This window comes from Antechinus flavipes, chromosome 4, assembly GCF_016432865.1.
Source record: "Antechinus flavipes isolate AdamAnt ecotype Samford, QLD, Australia chromosome 4, AdamAnt_v2, whole genome shotgun sequence".
Classification (NCBI taxonomy): Eukaryota; Metazoa; Chordata; class Mammalia; order Dasyuromorphia; family Dasyuridae; genus Antechinus; species Antechinus flavipes.
In genome coordinates this window covers 109,393,822-109,411,062 of record NC_067401.1, presented here as the reverse complement: position 1 = coordinate 109,411,062, position 17,241 = coordinate 109,393,822, and the positions used below count along the sequence as shown (strand labels likewise).

The 17,241-nt window shown below is 47.8% G+C and overlaps 1 protein-coding gene across 1 annotated transcript; it reads right to left on the bottom strand.

Annotated features, from left to right (window-relative positions):
* Positions 1-1,437: 1,437 nt before the first annotated feature.
* CRABP2 (cellular retinoic acid binding protein 2) lies at positions 1,438-11,349 on the bottom strand. Its single transcript, XM_051993774.1, has 4 exons — positions 11,128-11,349; positions 3,390-3,568; positions 2,650-2,766; positions 1,438-2,036 (listed from the first exon to the last, which is right to left on the bottom strand). The coding sequence occupies exons 1-4, from the start codon at positions 11,195-11,197 to the stop codon at positions 1,986-1,988; spliced, it is 417 nt and encodes a 138-aa protein (XP_051849734.1). The 5' UTR covers positions 11,198-11,349; the 3' UTR covers positions 1,438-1,985.
* Positions 11,350-17,241: the final 5,892 nt, after the last annotated feature.

Sequence of the window (17,241 nt, the reverse complement as noted above, 5' to 3'; positions counted from 1 at the left end):
TAGTTATTATTAGATAGTTACTGTATCTGATGATTTTTTTTTTTCCTGTTTGTCACAAGGGAGAGTTCAGTCTGCAAAGGTGGTTGAAATGACTTTATATAAAAATGATGCAGATGGGTAAGTCCATGGACAATCTCCATGTTCCATTAATATGTGAGTCTCAGAGAGAACTTGGATCACTGGGGGTAAATGATTGTCTTTGGAAATAGAATTGATTGAATGGGGAAGGAGACAATATATAGGCTGGGAGAGGGAGGGGTTAAGAGGTTGTAAGAATTCAGATTTGAGAAGATAAGTTGGAAGTAGGTATGAAAAAAACAGAAGGATAGAAAAGACTGAAAAACTGAGAGGACGTGGGAACATAAAGACAGAAAAATAAAATAAAGTCTGAGGCTTTGAGGCCAGATGGCGACTTTGTGGTATCCCTGACAAAAATGGTCTCGTTGAAGATCATTGGGGAAGAGGTCACTTTTAAATGTTTTGAATGAAAGGAGCCAAGGGAATATCAAAGTGGAAACTTCTAGTAGGCAGTTTGGAATCTGGGACAAGAGCTTGAGAAAAGATCGAGTTGGAGGTGAAACTTTGGAAGTCACCCACACAGAGGTGACAGCTGAAGCTGGGGGAGGAGATGAGATCACCAAAGGAAGGAAAGAATAGAAAATGGCAGAGGGCTAAGTCCAGGGCCTTGAGGGATGGCCAGGGAAAGGACGAGGAGGCGCTGGCAGATAGGGATCGAAACAAGGACAATGCATTGTCACCCAAGCCAAGTTTTGAGAAGAAGGGAGTGGTTAAGACTCATAAAAATCGTTCCCAACAAACCTGTGAGGTAGGTGGCAAAGGGATCGTTCTCCTTTCCCACAGAGTGGATGATTTGGGCCTGGAGTCAGAGCCAAAAAACTCAAACCTAGGCCTTCTGATGCAGAGGCCGTGGCTCCTTCCCCTACAGCAGGCTGCTGGGCTTTGGAAATACTATCAGAAAGTCAAAAAGAATGAGAACTAAGGAAAGGTCATCAGATTTGGCAGCTGAGGAATCACTGTTACAGCTTTAAAAGAGCATTCAGGGCAGCTAGATGGCAGAGTGGATAGAGCACCGGCCCTGGAGTCAGGAGGACTTGAGTTCAAATCTGGTCTCAGACACTTAACACTTCCTGGCTGTGTGACCCTGGGTAAGTCACTTACCCCCAATTGTCTCAGCAAAAAAAAAAAAAATAATAAAAAATAAAACATTCAGTTGAGTTGTGGAGGGCAGAAACGAGATTTCAGGGGACCAAAGGAGAAGTAGGTAAAGGAAATGTAAGCCATCTTTGAAGATTTGGTGGCAAAAAGCAATATATAATTTCACCTGCTGCCCAATTCCTCATCTCCCATTTTTACAGGCTCACACCCATCCTCCCAGGTTTCCCTCCTCCCTCCAAAATCAAACACTACTGGGCAGAGTTTTAACTTTCAGATGGTTTAATAACATTAACAAATAAATATTACAAACTGAATCAGCCACAGATTCGGGGAAGGAAAGAAGTGCTGTGGGATTAGAAGGAGAGATCTCAGGGATAAAGCAGAGACTCCCACCAGGGTTGGTGGGAGTTGTTTCTCTCTCTCTCTCTCTCTGACTGTCTCTGTCTGTCTCTATCTCTTTTAGGATCTCTCAAGAATGGAGAGGACCTCTCCTGGGCTGAGTCTTTTAATCAGAGACAGAGGAGGGGAAGAAGCAAACATCTCCGGCCAGGGTGGTCAGGGATTCGTTTGGGACAGGTCAGGTGAAATAGGGAAGGGTAGAGGAAACAGAGCTGGGCTCTAGGAAATGTCCAGGACATTGGCTTCCAGATATAAGAAGGGCAGGGCAGGGAGCAGGTCGGAGCACTAGCTGGGTAAAGTTGGAAGGAAGCAGTGACAAGGTAAACAAAAGACTCTGACGTTGAGTGATCACTGGGAGGCCACGGAACAGGAGAGAAGCAGAAGACTCTCTCAGGACATCTCCTCAGCACTCATTCCCTGACGTAGACCCTGGTGCACACCACATCATCCGCCGTCATGGTCTGCAAGGACAGAAACTATGGTCTAGGGGAGGGGACAAGACAGTGCTCCAGAGAAGTGGAGGTAGGGTGAAACCTGGCTCTTCCAGCCTCAGTGCCCCTCTGGTGACTGGCAGAGGGGCCCTGCCTGGAGCTGATGGTAGAAAGGGGCATGTTCCCCCTCCCCATCCACCCTAGTGTCAATCCTTGTGGGGAAAAAAAAAACCAATTGTCCTCCCCAGTGTAGACCACAAAGAAGCCTTCCTTCCTTCCCTCCCATCCTTCCAGTCCTGGTTCCTTATTCACCAAGGTCTCCTTGATTTCATGAAATCCTCCCACATAACATGAAGCCGGGGACCTTCTAGCCTCCAGTTTCACCCAGGTATTAGCTTTCAGAGAACGAAGGTGGAGAAAGAAATCTGATCTCCTGTTTGGTGTCTCCCTTCTTCCCCATAACTCATCCTTCTCAGTATAGTAGGGGTAGTGGTGGTTAGGGGTAAGGCAGTGAGGGGGAGGGGGACGCAAAAAACAAATGAATCCTTATTCCATCCACCTGTAAGGGACGCTCATTAGAATCAAGCCTGAGCTAGGGGATGGGAGACACTGGGCAATAGGAGACAGGGGACAAAGGGCTTACCAGGATCAATTCTCCGTCGTTGGTCAGCTCCCGGGACCAGGAGGTCTTGGGTCCCTCCCCTTTCAGGAGTCTCTGTTCACACACCATCTTGTTCTGGCTTTCCCATTTCACTAAGCTCTGGGATGAGGAAGAAAAAGAAATCTGTGCAATGGGATGCGTTGGGGTAGGCAGAGTCCCCATTAGCACTCATGGCAAAAAACCCTGAGCCATGCCCGGGGCAGGTAGCTCTAAAGTGGTTCTCATGTGACACAGCAAGTAGGAAGGACGCTGGGTGGGGAGAAGTTCAGAAGGTACTCACCTGTGTTGGGCCTGTCAAGCCCTCCCAGAAGGAAGTGTCTTAATTTTAACTAATTATGATTGCTAGATAATTGTTAAATTCAGTTCAGTTGTTTTAACTCATTTTAACCAGCTTAAGTGTTCCAGATGCCCTCTAAGTTTTGGTACTCTGAGACAAAGTCCTAATTACCCCACCCTAGTTATGGCTTCAGTAAAAGGGGTGGATGTCATATTACAAGAAGTTGTAGATTGGAGAATGAGTCTCTGAAATTAGCTCAATTTAGCTGAGAGTTTGGAAGCGGGATCATAAGATGGACTTTTTCAGAGGAGTGTGAAAGGCGCTTTCAGCATTCCTGATCAGGAAAAGGGTAAATGAAAGGCAGATTTCACAGGGATAGTCAGGATGTTATGGCTTATTCCAGCCATTTCCCTCTCCTTTCCTTGACCCTATAAAAAGCACTAACCTTACAGGGCCTTCCGTCCACCGTCTGCTCTTCAAACTCTTCCCCAATTTTGAAGTTTATCTCAGTGGTCCTCACGGTGGTAGAAGTTTTGATGTAGAAACTCTCTCCATCCTGTTTAATCTCCACCGCTGGCTTGGAAGCGGCTGCCACAGCAATCTTTCTCAGCATCATATTCACTCCTGTAGCGGGATAGAGAAGTTGTGACTTCCTGCCTGTGGATGCTACAATCCCTCCCTCTTGCAGGGTACCACTGGGGGATGACCCCCCTCCTCAGGGACCCTAAACATATCTGCAAAAGGGCCTCCGAACAGCCGGGACCCTACTGCAGTTCCTCTCCCTTGCCATCTCCACTCCCTCCCCAGTCCCATCCCTGAAAATGTGTAAGAGCCTTGAATGTGGCAGCAGAAGAGTTGAAACACAGACAGATGTTTGGTGCTTGTTGAATGTCTTCAAATATTCAAAAGGTTGAAATGTGGTCAAGAGATTAAACTTGCTTCACTTTGGCTCTAGAGGACAGATACAGTTTTGCTATAGTAGAAAGAACACCGAATCCAAAGTGGGTTTAAATCCCTGCTCTGCCACTTGTTCCCTTTGTGACTTAGGACAAGTTCCTTCTCCTGAGTCTTTTTTTCCCCTCATCTGTATAATGGAGAGGTTTTACTAGACAGTCTCTAAGGTCCCATAGAGGGTCAATTTCCAAGAACCACCAAATGGAGAGGTTTTAATGCAATTAAAGGGAAAATATCTTATCTATCAACAAGTGGGCTCAGACCATTGGATCGTCTTCATTTTAAGGAGAGGCCAGGTGACTGCTTGCTGGGTATATTACAGATAGGATCCTTGATTTAGATACAGGTTGGAGAGGATGATCTCTAACCCTGAGTAGCTCTGTTCCCTCTCAATAAAGTATTGATTGGACGTCTGGAATATGCCAGATCCTATGAGGAATAATAACAATAGCTAGCATTAATAATATAGGTAGTTAATAGCTTATACTTTAAAGTTTGCAAAGCACTTTACATAAACAACTCTGGGAAGTGCTATTATTATTTCCATTTTATAAGCAGAGCAACTGAGGCACACTGGATTACATTAATAATCGTTTAAGGTTTTAACTTAGATCTTTTTGATTCCTTACCCTACTAGAAGATCTGTCCTCAAGGAGTTTATCATTTGGGGAATAATTCCTATCTATTTTGATATGGCATTTCTAAGTACCTCCCTGTAGTGGGAAAAGAACCCTGCTAGATTGGTACAATAGATAGAGTACAACTCCATAGTCAGAAGGCCCTGAATTAAGTTCAGCTTCAGATACTTACCAGCTGTGTGATTCTGACTCCAAGTGCCTTAAAAAAAAAAAATCCTGATTCTGTCAATGAACTATTATGTCAACTGGGGCTAGAACCAGCTAGGGGAGCTGATTGTTAAATTTTCAGTGAGTATTTATAGCTCAGAATTAGCAAATGCTACAGTGAGGGCTTGACTTAATGTGTGTTTTTGGGGGGGGGGGCTTGTTTGTTTTTTTGTCTAGACTTAGGAAAGTGTTGGAGAAAATGTTAATGATGCAGACCCAATTTATAAGTACGGTGGATGCATTTGTTCCCCTCTGGAAAGTGTTTTGCTAAATATTTACCAGCAAGCCCTTGCCTCTGAACTTTAATTTATTTATTTGAAAAATTAAGGAGCTAGAAGATTAGCATTCAAGGTATCTGAGAGTCCCATATGTTTCCCATGTAATGGGGGTGCTAGAAAACCATCCTCATTAATGCTTTATAGAATGCCCTCAGCAGATTGAGAGGGAAGTTGAAGATGGTCCCCTGGTTATACATATATCTACCTTCTAGAAAGGGATAAAATTAGTATTGGTATTTACTAAACAGGTTGCTCCTAGAGATCCGATTTTATTGGTAGTAATAAAAAAAGAGATGCTGTGTCTTCAAAAAAAAAAAAAAAAAAGAGAGAGAGAGAATTGGATGTGATCTCTTAGGAGCTATGCTGCCTAAAATGATATTGGGCTGGGGAGGGGACGTTAGGGAAGGCTTTTTGAGAAGACAGGATTGGAGAAAGGCCTAGAAAGATGGGAGGCCGAGAAGAGGGAGTGTCCCCGATATTTTCCTCCCCTAGGTTTAGAGGTATTTATTAATCCTATGACTAAGAATCAGGACACCTGGGTCCTCTGCACCTCTGGGTCCAAGCCACTATGGGAATTGTCTCTAACAACCTCTCCCTGTGTCTGTGGCTTTCCTAGGAGTGAATCAAGGCTGGCTCCTAGCAGGGAGAGGCAATTTCCCGTCCCTTCACACCCCAGCATTTCCTGAGGGCCATCCCTGCCAGTCACTCCTTTGGCTCCGGGGACCTGCCTTCTCCCACCCACCATTCTTGGTATCTTTGATCCCCTGGAGCCTTTCTCCAACACCTTTTCCAGAACCCCTCCCCTAAGGGCGCCGTTAAATCTAGGTGTCTAGGCTTCCCTCCACCAGCAGCCTCGTGCGCCTAAAGTCTAATCCCCGGATTTGCAATTCCTCCATCCCTACCTAACCCTAAACTTTAGTTCCCTCTTTCCCATTTGCCAGCACGGTTTGCTCAATCTGGCCCTTGGATTTTCCCTCAGGCTAAGTCAGCTGTTGTCAAAGCTGAAGGCAGCCCCTCCCCCAGACTTGCCAGAAAAGGGATGTGGGTTACAGGGTCTGTCTTTTTCTAAATCTCGCGCAGAAGAAAGCTCTTACCTCCTTTCTGTGCCCTGCCTTCCCTTTGGGACAAGGAAGTTTTTCTTACTCTCTAGCTTCTAGATTTGAGTTCCTTAACCTGGAGTCCATGAATCTGTTTTTATTGATAAGTGTATTTCAACAGAACTTGTTTCCTTTGTAACCCTATGTATTTTATTTTGTGAATCCACCTTTGTTCTGAAAAGGGATCTCCATGACCAAAAAAAAAATCAAGAACTTAGAACTCTAGATTCTGGCATCGGGCAAAAGTTAAGTCAGCTCAGGTAAAAAAAGGAAACAATTCAGTGATAAAGGGTAGAGGGGAATAAATGGTCATAGAGAAAAAAGGGAATATTTGGTCCTTTTGGAGAAAGAGAAACTCACCTTTCTCTAGGTTTTTTTAAGGTCTACAACGTGCATTTTTCCAACAACAAAAAAGAGCCACATTTTGCAGATGAGGAAACTGAGGCATAAGATGGATCTGTCTTCTTGAGAGGTGAAGAAATGAAAACCCCTAGCCCACTTTCTCTGCCCAGCCCCCAAACAGACTATCATTTATCTATTCTATTGCTCCTACACCCCTCAAGCTCATACCACCCCCATAGCCTAAAGTCCCCAACTCACTTTCAACTCTTTCTTCAAGCACAATATTAATACTAACTAATCAATACTAACATTGCTTCTGGAAAGCATACATCATTTGAAATCAAATAAATTTTCTCCCCTAAATGTGTAGTCTTCCCCCCAATCAGAATGTACTTCTAGAAGGGTAGAGACTGGCAACTGACCCTTCTTTCTCTGTCTCTTTCCCTCTCTCCCTCCCTTTCTCTCTTCTCTCAGCTGTATTCCTAGCCCTTAGAATAAGATTTAGAGCATAGAAGCATTTGATAAGTGCTTTTCATTCCTGTCAAGATTTGGTGATTTAAGTACCCATGGACATTTAGAGCAAAGAAGGGTCAAAGCTGAAAGATAAACCCAAAAGAGCCCTGAGGACCGGAAGGTTCAAGTCTGGACCTGGAGCAGGATACCAGGCGGTTCTGCTCAAGCACAGAACCACCCATGATCCACAATGGAGGGCTCAGTAATTTTGGGAAACTGACCCGGGCACCCGGCCCTGGTGTTACTTCCGCCAACCAGAAATTCCCACCTGTTCCCTGCTTCTGGAAAGACAAGGAAAGAATATCACATTTCTTCACTGCTTTAAGACTTATAAAGTACTTTCTTCACAACAACCAATAGAGTGTAATAATAACAGCTCAAATTATATCCCATCTTAAGGTTTGCAAAGCACTTCATGTGCTATGGCATTGGCTGAGGTAGGTAATACAAACATTAAATCCTATTTGAAAGATGAGGAAATTGAGAGAAGGGTGCAGTGCCACGAAGCCAAGGCTGGGACAGGAGCCAGGGCTCCTAACATTTGCTCAGCCCCCTTTATTCTTTTCTTCCTTTATTTTAGGTATATCTGCACCAAGGACCTATCTCATTCTCCTTTTCAGATCCCTCCCTAGCTCTGTCTCAGTCAGCTTGATTAGTGGAAATTTGGAATAAGACATGGGTTCTAATGCTGTCTCTGCCACATTACTTCTGTGACCCTTTTTTCAGGTTCCTCATCTATAAAAATGAAGGAATTGTACTAAATGACTTCTAAGGTCTTCTCTTCCCTAAATCCTATAATCCTTTAAGAGACAGACTCCAGGGAGGCCTCCGGAAAATCTTCCTTCAGAGTGGGAGAAGCTGTCCCTCCCTCCCCTCAGTTCCCCCTACTACAATCATTCTGGGCCCTACCTCCTCCCCCAGGATTTGGTCTGTTCTCTCCTTTAACTTTTATTAGGGGGTGGGGAAGCAAAGAGAGAATAGCTAAAGGAAGGGAAGGAAGTGATAAAGCTCAAAGTATGACCCCCAAGTCTTAAAACACAGCACCCCCTTCTTCCCTCCCAAGTCCCTGCTGGTCTGGAATTGAACCCAGCAGGAAGGTAGCAGGTGGGAGGTGAAGGAGGGTAAAGAAGAGGAAGAGAAGCTTGGGAGGTCAGAATTGGGATTCCCTCCCTACCTTCAGGCCCTACTGAGCTTGGGCCTTCCTCTAGGTCCGAGTTTCTATTAACTAGGATAACAAACACTTCTTTGCCCTAGGGCAGGACCCCAGAGCCCCCAAAGGGGAGCACTTTATGTGCAGGGCCCAGATATCTCCTTCCAGAAAGCCCAGAGGAGAAGGTTTCTATCTCCACAGGGCATCAGTCCCCTGGTACCCTAAAGCTAAAGACAATGATGCACTGAAATTCTTTATCCTTGAGATCTCAAAGCACTTATCTCCTTTAAAGATAGGGAAAGAATCAGAGATGGAAAAGCAGACTACTCCGAAGAGAAAAAAGGACTGGAAAGATGACCAGTGCTTTTGTTTTACTTCCCTCCAAGGGAGAAGGGAATTACTTATGTAGTAGGACTTGAGGAAGAGGAGTAAAATAAAGGCCTCCCATATCTGCACACCAGATAGAGGTCAGAACAGTAGAATAGGGTGAAGGGTAATAAGCCTATTAGTTCAACCCACATAGGGCTTTAATTTTACAAAACACTTTCGTAACCACTATCTCATTTTATTCTGGTAATCACTCTCCAAGACTGGCTGTGTAGCTATTATTATCTTCATTTTAGAAAAACAATAACAATAACAACTAGCAGTGATACAGCACTTTTTTTTTTTTAACCTTTCCAACAACCTGGTAGGTAGCTGCTATTAACATTTTACAGATGAGGAGACTGAGACCCAGAGCAGTTAAATGACTTGCTAAGAGTCATATAGCTAAGAAATACCTGAGCCCAAATTTGAACTATTTCTCAGGAAAATAGAAAAGATTCTGTCCCCATCCTTGACCTTCTCTCCCCCTTCCCACTGCAATACAACAGGGAGAGAATTGTGATGATTTCAGCGGACTTTGGCACTGTGTGTTTGTCTAATGGGTCTGTTTTCAATCTGTCCCTAGCAGGTTCTGGGGAGGACACGTGGCTCTGAAGGTCCCTGCAGGGAAGACAAACAGAATGGAGACAGACAGACAGATCTTGTTTTTGAGCTGGGACTGGGAGAACCAAGTCTCTTGTTTCATTCTCCCTTAGAGCAGGTTTGTCTGGACAGAGCTTGGAGAATACAAGGCTGGGGAGAGGGTGCAGCAGAAATGGTCCCAACCTCTGAAGGGGCATTCTCCAGAGATCTATCTGGGCTCCATTCCATGGAACAGGAGGGATGCAGATTAAACTTTGAGAACCTTCCAAATAGCAGTAAGATACTGGGATGAACAAATCTCCCAAACTATCTGGACTTCCATTTCCTCATTAGTAAAATGGAAAGGGGAGATAGTCATATGATTGCTAAGGTCCTACCCCAGCTCCATTTTGCAACTCTATGACATCCTAATGCTGAGCTAGAACCCTTCAGAGATTCCTAAGTCTTGTAGGGTAACTCCTGCTCAGTCCCCAAAATCTCTCTTCTCCAGGAAAGATCATAACAGAACTATTTGCTTCTTCTTGCTTTTCTGTTCTGTCTCCAGCCTTAGTATTGAGAAGTCCCCCCTGTTATCTAACTTCCATCCCCTCCCATAGCAGAATCAGTTACTGGTTTTGTCTCCAGGATCCTGCAGACTCCATCTTCCTTTCCCCTGAACTTATTTGATGATCCAAGCAGTAGAAAGAACACTAATTGGGCATTAAGAGAACTAACTTTCTAAGAAATTTAGAGCAAGTCGTTCTACATCTGTGAGCCTCAGTTTTATCATCTATAAAGGGAGAGAAACCAAATTAAATGATCTCCCTAAGACTCTAGGCATTTCTGACAATCTGGAGCCTCTGGATCTCTGAACTCTGTACACCAGATTCCTGTCTTAAATGCTTCAATGCATCCTCCTGGAGTCAGAGTGAGAACAATTGAAATCAGAGATAGAGAGGAGGGTCTGAGTGAAGGAAGGCTACAACGCCTAGGTGGTCCCTCATACTTCCCATATTCCTTTAGCAGGTGAGCTCTGCCTAACCAGAATAGGGGGAGGTGGGGTGGGAAGAAAGAAGAGAGCTGGGGAATGTGGGGAGGGGGAGTGGAGAGAGAATTGGGCTTCATGCAAAGCCATTTGATGAAACCTAAGAAAGTGATAATTATCCAGAACTATTTTCCTAGGATCCAGAAGCTGCTGGTGGAAAATATTCGTCTCACAGAAGGGGGGTGGGGAGCAAGAAAGAGGGAAGGCAGGATGGCTAAGGATAGAGGTATAGAGAAGAGAGTCTGGAATAGGTACAAAGTTCCTAGGGCCCTGAAGAGAACTGGGAATCAGGGATATGAGATAGCTAAGCATGTTTTTAATTGGATGGAGGAAGGGACGAGGGAGAGCTGGGAGCCACCCACACCCTCATCAGGAACCTCCTAAGGATTGGATTACTATTCATCAGAGGGAAAAGGCTGGGACCCATATAAAAGAATAAAAGGGACTGGTGCCAGGCAGACCCAGGCATCTAGTTCCATGAAGAATTTTCCCAGATATGACATCTGGGGATACAGACACTCAATCAGGGCTCAGCTGGTAACCTTACCAAGTTGAGACCCCTAAGGAAACCTACCTGCCCCCATCTCTCTCTCCCATCCATCCAATCCAAGAAATATTTCACCCTTCCCAGGGTTTTGAGTCATTGGGAATCGGGGGCTAATAGATTGACTCCCAGGAAACGGGTAGAATTCAGAAGTCTGCCCCCCATACTTTTCCCCCTGGGAGAACCCAGATGTCTTATCATTCTCTTTTTCTCCTCTAGGGACCCACAGGTACACACCCCGCTCTGGAGGGGAGGAATTGAGGCATCCGGCATCTCCTACTCAAGATTTCAACAATTTCCACCTTCACCTTCCCTCGGGGCATCAAACATCCCCCTCATACATACATGCACCCCCCCCCTCAGTCACTCTCTCCCTTCCCGGGCATCTGGGCATCTGGTACCTCCCCTTTCTCCAGGGACCCATTTTTACTTTGACCACCCTGGGCTAATCCCAGAGCTTTTCTCACCCAACGCCTTGAGTAAGTCCTCAAAGTTTTCTGAACGGATGATCTTCCAGTTCCCGGAGAAGTTGGACATCTTGGCAAAAGTAGGGAAACTTTCCTCTGGAAACCGGGCTTGGAGGACTGGAAGTACTGAGAACCACTTTTTCTTCCTTCCCACCGCGCGATCTCCAAGCGCCACGAGCGAAGGAGACAATCACAGCGAAACCCCCAAAGCCGGGAAAGGAATCTGATTTGGGCTCCTTTTATAAGGGCCACTGGTCCCGCCCCTGCTCTCGGCCTCCGCCCTCCGCTCCGCCCCACCCCATCGTCTCTCCACCTGGTGGGGCCCGACTCCCCTTGGCTAGCGGCGGAGACTTGGGGATGCCAGTTCCAATCCCCATCCCCAGAGATCCGGGCTGATCCTCCCTCCCCCCCTGCCCCCAACACCCATCCCTCCCCCTACTTTAACCTGAGTTCAGGCTGTAGAGGGAGGGTGAGAGGAAGGGAGAGAGGGGGGTCTGGACTACTCTGAGGGGGAAGGGACCCTGGTTCTCTTTTTCAGTGAGTGGGACACTTAGACAGGAGGACACCCTTGGTGGGCACAGGGAAAGCCGAGATGGGGGGGTGAGAACTGGAATGCCGAGTTCCTGGACCCCTCGAGCCTCAGTTTCCCTTTTTCCAACTTCATTCAGGCTTCCACCTTGGGACTCCACTCCCCCCCTCCGCTCCTTCCCCCTCTCGTTCAGCCGGCGGTTCGGCCGAATGCTCCAGGTCAGCCTCGGTACTCGGATTCTGTGAGCGCCCTAAAACGTGCCCACAGCTACTGTGGTGGAGTGGTAACAGTACTGCGGGCAAAGGGCTCCACACACCGGGCGAGGAGGAGGGGGGAGGAGGATGCTCGGGAGCCGTCACCGCTTACAGGGGCTGGATGCAGACCCAAAGGGAGAGGCCAGTCCCTGGGTCAGGAGGGTCAGGTCCACAGGTAAGGCACTCGCGCCCCCTGCTGGAAACGACTGGATAATGTTGGGGACGCCCAGGGTGGGAGCAAGACACCTGAGTCCCCCGGCTTGGCTGCTGGGGCGCGGACGCCGCAATTCCCGGTCTCCCCAACTAGGTGCTTAAAAGACACTAAAGGGTTAATAAAGACTCTGAAAGAAGTAGTTGCGAAGGCCAGAGGTCACAGCCAATCACTTGACACAGTCCCTTTAATAAAGAACTTTTTTTCGCCTTGGCCTAGGGAGAGAAGGGGCCAGGAGGCGGGGGAGGAAGCGGGGAAAGGGGGAGAGGGGGGAGGGGAGAGCTCTGTTGAAAAACCACCTAGGGAGAGGGAGACACGGGGCGGGGGGGCGGCTGCCTGGGTCTCCTGCCGAGGAGAGGTTGGGGATGGGGGGGGGGGTGTGTGGATCTCCTCGGGGACAGAGATTGCGTGTCCCGGGGGAGGGCGGCCCTGGGCGCGGAGGGAGAGGCGGATGCTGGGCTTGGATTGCAGGGGGAGGGGGGTCCCGTGGGGAGGGACTCAGGTATCACTTTTCTGGGCAGTTACAGCGGCGGAAGAAGGTAGAACCGCTTTGGGAGAGCTTTGAAGTCTGGAGATCAAAGCAGTTGGGGAGTAGGGGAGACACCTTGTCGTCTCTGGGCAGCACTCAGTCCCTCCAGGGTTGTCACGGGAGAGAGCCTGACATCCACCACAGGCCGGACAGAAGGAGAGATGGAGAGACGGGGGGCGGGGGGAGGACAGGAGGAAGAGAAAGAGGAAAGAGGGGGAGGAGAAATGGAGAGCAGAGAAAGACAAAGATGGGGAAAGAAAGACTGAGAGGGAGACAAAGGGAGAGAGGCAGGAGGGAGGAGAGGGAGAGGTTCAGAATGGTCTTCCTATAGCAGAGCAGAAGGGAAAGAGATTTTTTTTTTAAGGGAGAGGGAAATGAGGGTGAGAGAAAGCGAGACGCGGAAACAGACAAAGCACAGAATCGAAAACGAGAGCCCGCGGTAGAGAAAAGAAAGAACAAAGAGATAGCGAGCTTCGGAGATAGGTGAGCAGAGGTAGAAGCACGCACTGACGCTCACCACTCCCCACCCCTACCCTCCCCTGCCAGCCGCCCCTTTCTACTTCTCTGCCATTTCCCTCACTCCCTCCCTAGCTCATCCAGGATCTCCGCTGAGGGAGAGGCCGCTAGGCTGAGCGAGCCTCGCCTCGGAAAATCTTGTGCATGTGTCCCCCCTCGCTCCCGCCCCAACCCCCCTACCTCCCCCTCCCCGCCCCAGGTCCCCAGCTCCCGCCAGCTCAGCTCGTTCCAAAGGCTTTGATGGAAAACTCAGTCCGAGTCCCGCCTTCGAGCAATTCTTCTCTCCCTCCCTCCCCCCCCCCCCTTCCCAGCCAGTAGTGTGGGTCTGGGGGGATGGTACAGTATAGGAAACAGACTTTCCGGATCTCCAAGCACTTAACCACAGGAACAAGGGAATGGGTCTCTGCCATTAAAAGGCTGTAGGAAAGGCTTCGAATGGTGGGCTCAATGAGCAGAGGGGGGAAGCGATGGGAGTTGGGAGGAGCGTAGCAGAGAAGAGAAGGCTTTGGGAGGAGGAGGACGCTTTTGCAAAACAGTCAACGTGTCAAGTCCAGGAATTTGAAAGGGGCTGGAGAGTAATGGAGAAGAGAGCTAGAGGTTTGGGAGAAGTTCTAATTGATGGATTCTTCTTGAGAAAAGAAGCGTTAAAAAAAAAAAAAAAAAAAGGATGCTGGACTGATCCTGCAACAAAGGAATGGTGGTTAGACAGAAAAGATTTCTGAATGGGACCAATATCAATAGATTCCCTAAGTTAGACAGGCAGAGCCCCCGAATGCTCTTTTTAGTTGTGACTACCCCCAAGTAAGTTCCTCCCCCGTCTGAGCCTCAGTTTCCTTCCCTGTAAAGCAAAATGATGCGGCCTGAGCCTCAGTTTAGCTATAAAATGATAGGATCATAAAATCCTATGATCTTGAGAAAGCTGAGAGCGACAAAGGAAATTCAAGAGAAAGAGTACAAAGCTAAAGTTAGTTCTAAGTCCTTAAAAATCTCCAGAAAACAGGCAGGTGAGCCAACATCACAAAGCTACATGAAGGGCCAGTGAATTTCAGATAAAGGATTTAAAGCTAGAAGAGATTTAGAATAGAATTGAATACTTCCTCCTTTTACAAGATAGGCTTATGGCTAAGGAGCAGAACCAGGGACTCTGATCAAGGAATCTTTCCCCCTACACTCCCCATCAGAAGGAGCGCTAGATCAGAAGTTAGGAGCTAGGGCCTGCTCCCAGATTACTTTGGATAAATCATCTTTCTTTAAGCCTACTGGAGTGACTCAATCAGAATGACCTGTGCAACTATACATCTCACTTTCTTCTCGTGAAAGATGGAGGCTGCTTCCTAGTCTTCTTGGAAATGTCCCAGCCTGCTTTGCTGTCCTGCAGTATCTCCTCCCTAGACCGCGTCCCCTCTCTGTGTACCTCCAGTCCCTGCAAGTGTCCCCTTAGTCCCCTTGCCCCTCTTCCCCAGCACTTTTCCTTCTCCCCCTCCAAATTCAATTCCTCAATTCATTTCTTATCCAATCTTCTCTCTCTTCCTTAATGTTCCCACAGCTTCCTTCTTCCTTAATGTCCCCTTCCAGTTCCCTCCCCCTTCTTTTTTGGTATACCTTCAGTCCCCTCCTCTCTCCCCTGGCAAATACTCACCTCACTAATGCCCTGCTGGTTCAGTCAGGGAAATGCCTAGATGGGTTTTCCTGAGCATCTAGCCAACTGGGGGTGCGGTGATGGTAGCTTTTGAGTCACGGTGCTCTCCCAGAATCCTCACCCCAGCTTACCCCCACCCCCATCACCGTTCCAGTCCACCACCTCCCTTCTAAACCCAGCCCACCCTAAAATGAAATAGAAGAAAATAGCCTGATCCAGGCAATAGGAGAGCTGAGGATGATTCTTCTTTTCAGTAACAACCCCCACTTTTCTCTGCTCCAGCCCCTTCATACTCTCCCCAACTTGGTGAGGGCTTATCTGATGCCCAGGAGACAATGGGCAGCACAACCTGGGACTGGGGGACAGGAAGGTTTAGACTCTCCACCCCTGCCTGTGCCCAGCCAGGCCCAGATTTCCAAAAGAGACAGGAGTAAGACAAAGGGAAGTTAGGCTGGGAGGGGAATTCTTTCCAGATGTGAAAGTTTGCGGTTTGGCCGCTCCAGGGCCTAATCATCTGCACAGAGGGGGCCGTTTTGCCTGCTGGGAGGGGATCTGACTAGATTGAGTAGGGTCAGGAGGTGGGAAAACCAGGACCTATTTCTCCATTTTCATCCTCTTCTCTCCCAGGTAGGGGGCAGGGGGAGTACCCTAGGGGAAGGGATTAGGGACTAGGATACTCTAGGGGAGGAGGGCAACAGATTAAAGGCACTGGGGAAGAGAGAAAATGAGGGACTCTGAAGGATAGGGGCTGGAGCTAGGGAACACAGAGATGGGGAAGGAACTGGGGGAAATTGAGAAAGAGGCACAGAAACTGAAGGACACCAAGAAAAAGAAAGGAAGAGAGGAGGAATTGGGAGGCACTGAAAAATGAAGGAGGTTAGGAGAAAAGAATGGATTAAGAGAGAGGAAGGCTGGGAGATATTCAAGAAAAGGGACTAAAAGACACTGGGGGGAGGAATGAAGGGGCTGGGATGAATTACAAAACAGAGATGGGATTGGAGGACTCTGATGGAGAGTGCCAGGGGCTGAAGGAGCCTGAGAAAAAGGGAAGGGATGGAAATGACATTGAAGAGAGGGTAAAACCCTGAAAAGGACACTAGGGGAAAGGGAAGAGACTGGAAGATGGAAGTAAGGGCTGAGGGAGAGAGGCAGGAGCTAAAGAACCAAGGGAAAAGGGCTGTGGTTAAGAGACACAAGAGAAGTTAAGAGCTTGGCAAGCTCTGGAGTAGAGGGGATGACCTGGGACAAAAAAGGCAGTGACTGGGGGACACTGAAAGAGGGATAGGGGTGGGGAGGGACCCCATGCAGCATCAGTCACAACTGGCTTTAATTTCCCACTGGGATCAGTAAGGGGAAGGAATTTCCCAAAGTTGCTGGCCTTTTAATTATGACCAAATCAGCAACAGACTTGCCCCTGGCGCCCCCTGCTCTGGCCCCCTCCCTCTGAAGGAAGCCTTCATCACAGGCCTCCCCAGAAGAAGAGGCAAAATTCCTAGGTTCATAAAGAAGGAGAGGCCTCGGTAAAGAGAAAGCTTGGAGATTTGTTTTCACTGAAGAGCAATGATGTTGCTCTGGCAGCAGGAGGGATGAAGATGGAACAATAGAAAGGTCTTCCTGATGATTAAGGTTAGGAGAGAGTAATCCAGGGTTGAATTTCTTGGAGAAGAGTTTCCCTTCTTTCTCACCTCTTCTGCTTTGCTGGAAGATGCAGGGGTAGTGGGGAGCCTTGGGGTACTTGGCCCAGTGACCAGGGAGGGAACTGATGACCTCTGTAGGGTGTGTGACAAAGAATCATGAGCTCTCAAGCAAAGGGGGAGTGTATCCGAGCCAAATTCAACATCTTGCAGAATTGCCTCACCCTAAGCGGTGTTATGACATCTGCTAGGTCAGAGGGTTTGTTTGGCTGGGCGTCACTGAGAAATGGAACCCAGGATCAGCCCTGTTTACCTGGGTCCTCTGCCTCTCACCCACAGAGGGCTAAGAACAGGGATAGGCAGGGATAGGTAGGCAAGGAAAGGGGATAAAAAAAATAGAGTGTGTGTGTGTGTGTGTGTGTGTGTGTGTGTGAGAGAGAGAGAGAGAGAGAGAGAGAGAGAGAGAGAGAGAGAGAGAGAGAGAGAGAGAGAGAAGAGAGAGAGAGAGAGAGACAAAGAAAGAGACAGGGAGACAGACATAAAGACAGAGAGAGAGAAAAAGACACAGAGAGAGAGAGAGAGGGAGAGAGAGAGACAGAGAGAGAGAGCAAGCTAAGAAGCAGGACATCTGGGTATGAAGAGAGAGCAAAAGATGATGGAAAGAGGCAGAAAGATGGGGAAAGTGCTTCCCGAATGACTTTCTTGCCTCCAATCTTTCCCATCCCGAATCCCTCTTTCACATGGCTACCTGAATTAATCTACTACCTAAGGCAGAGATTTGATCCTGTCATTTCTTCCTCAA

What these genes read in the sequence shown, in the direction of transcription:
- CRABP2 (XM_051993774.1), bottom strand. Translation starts at nt 11,197, where the DNA reads ATGTCCAACTTCTCCGGGAACTGGAAGATCATCCGTTCAGAAAACTTT. An exon ending in GGACTTACTCAAGGCGTTGG is followed by an intron (nt 3,569 to 11,127) that starts GTGAGAAAAGCT and finishes ATCCCGCTACAG; the next exon opens with GAGTGAATATGATGCTGAGA. An exon ending in TGGACGGAAGGCCCTGTAAG is followed by an intron (nt 2,767 to 3,389) that starts GTTAGTGCTTTT and finishes TCCTCATCCCAG; the next exon opens with AGCTTAGTGAAATGGGAAAG.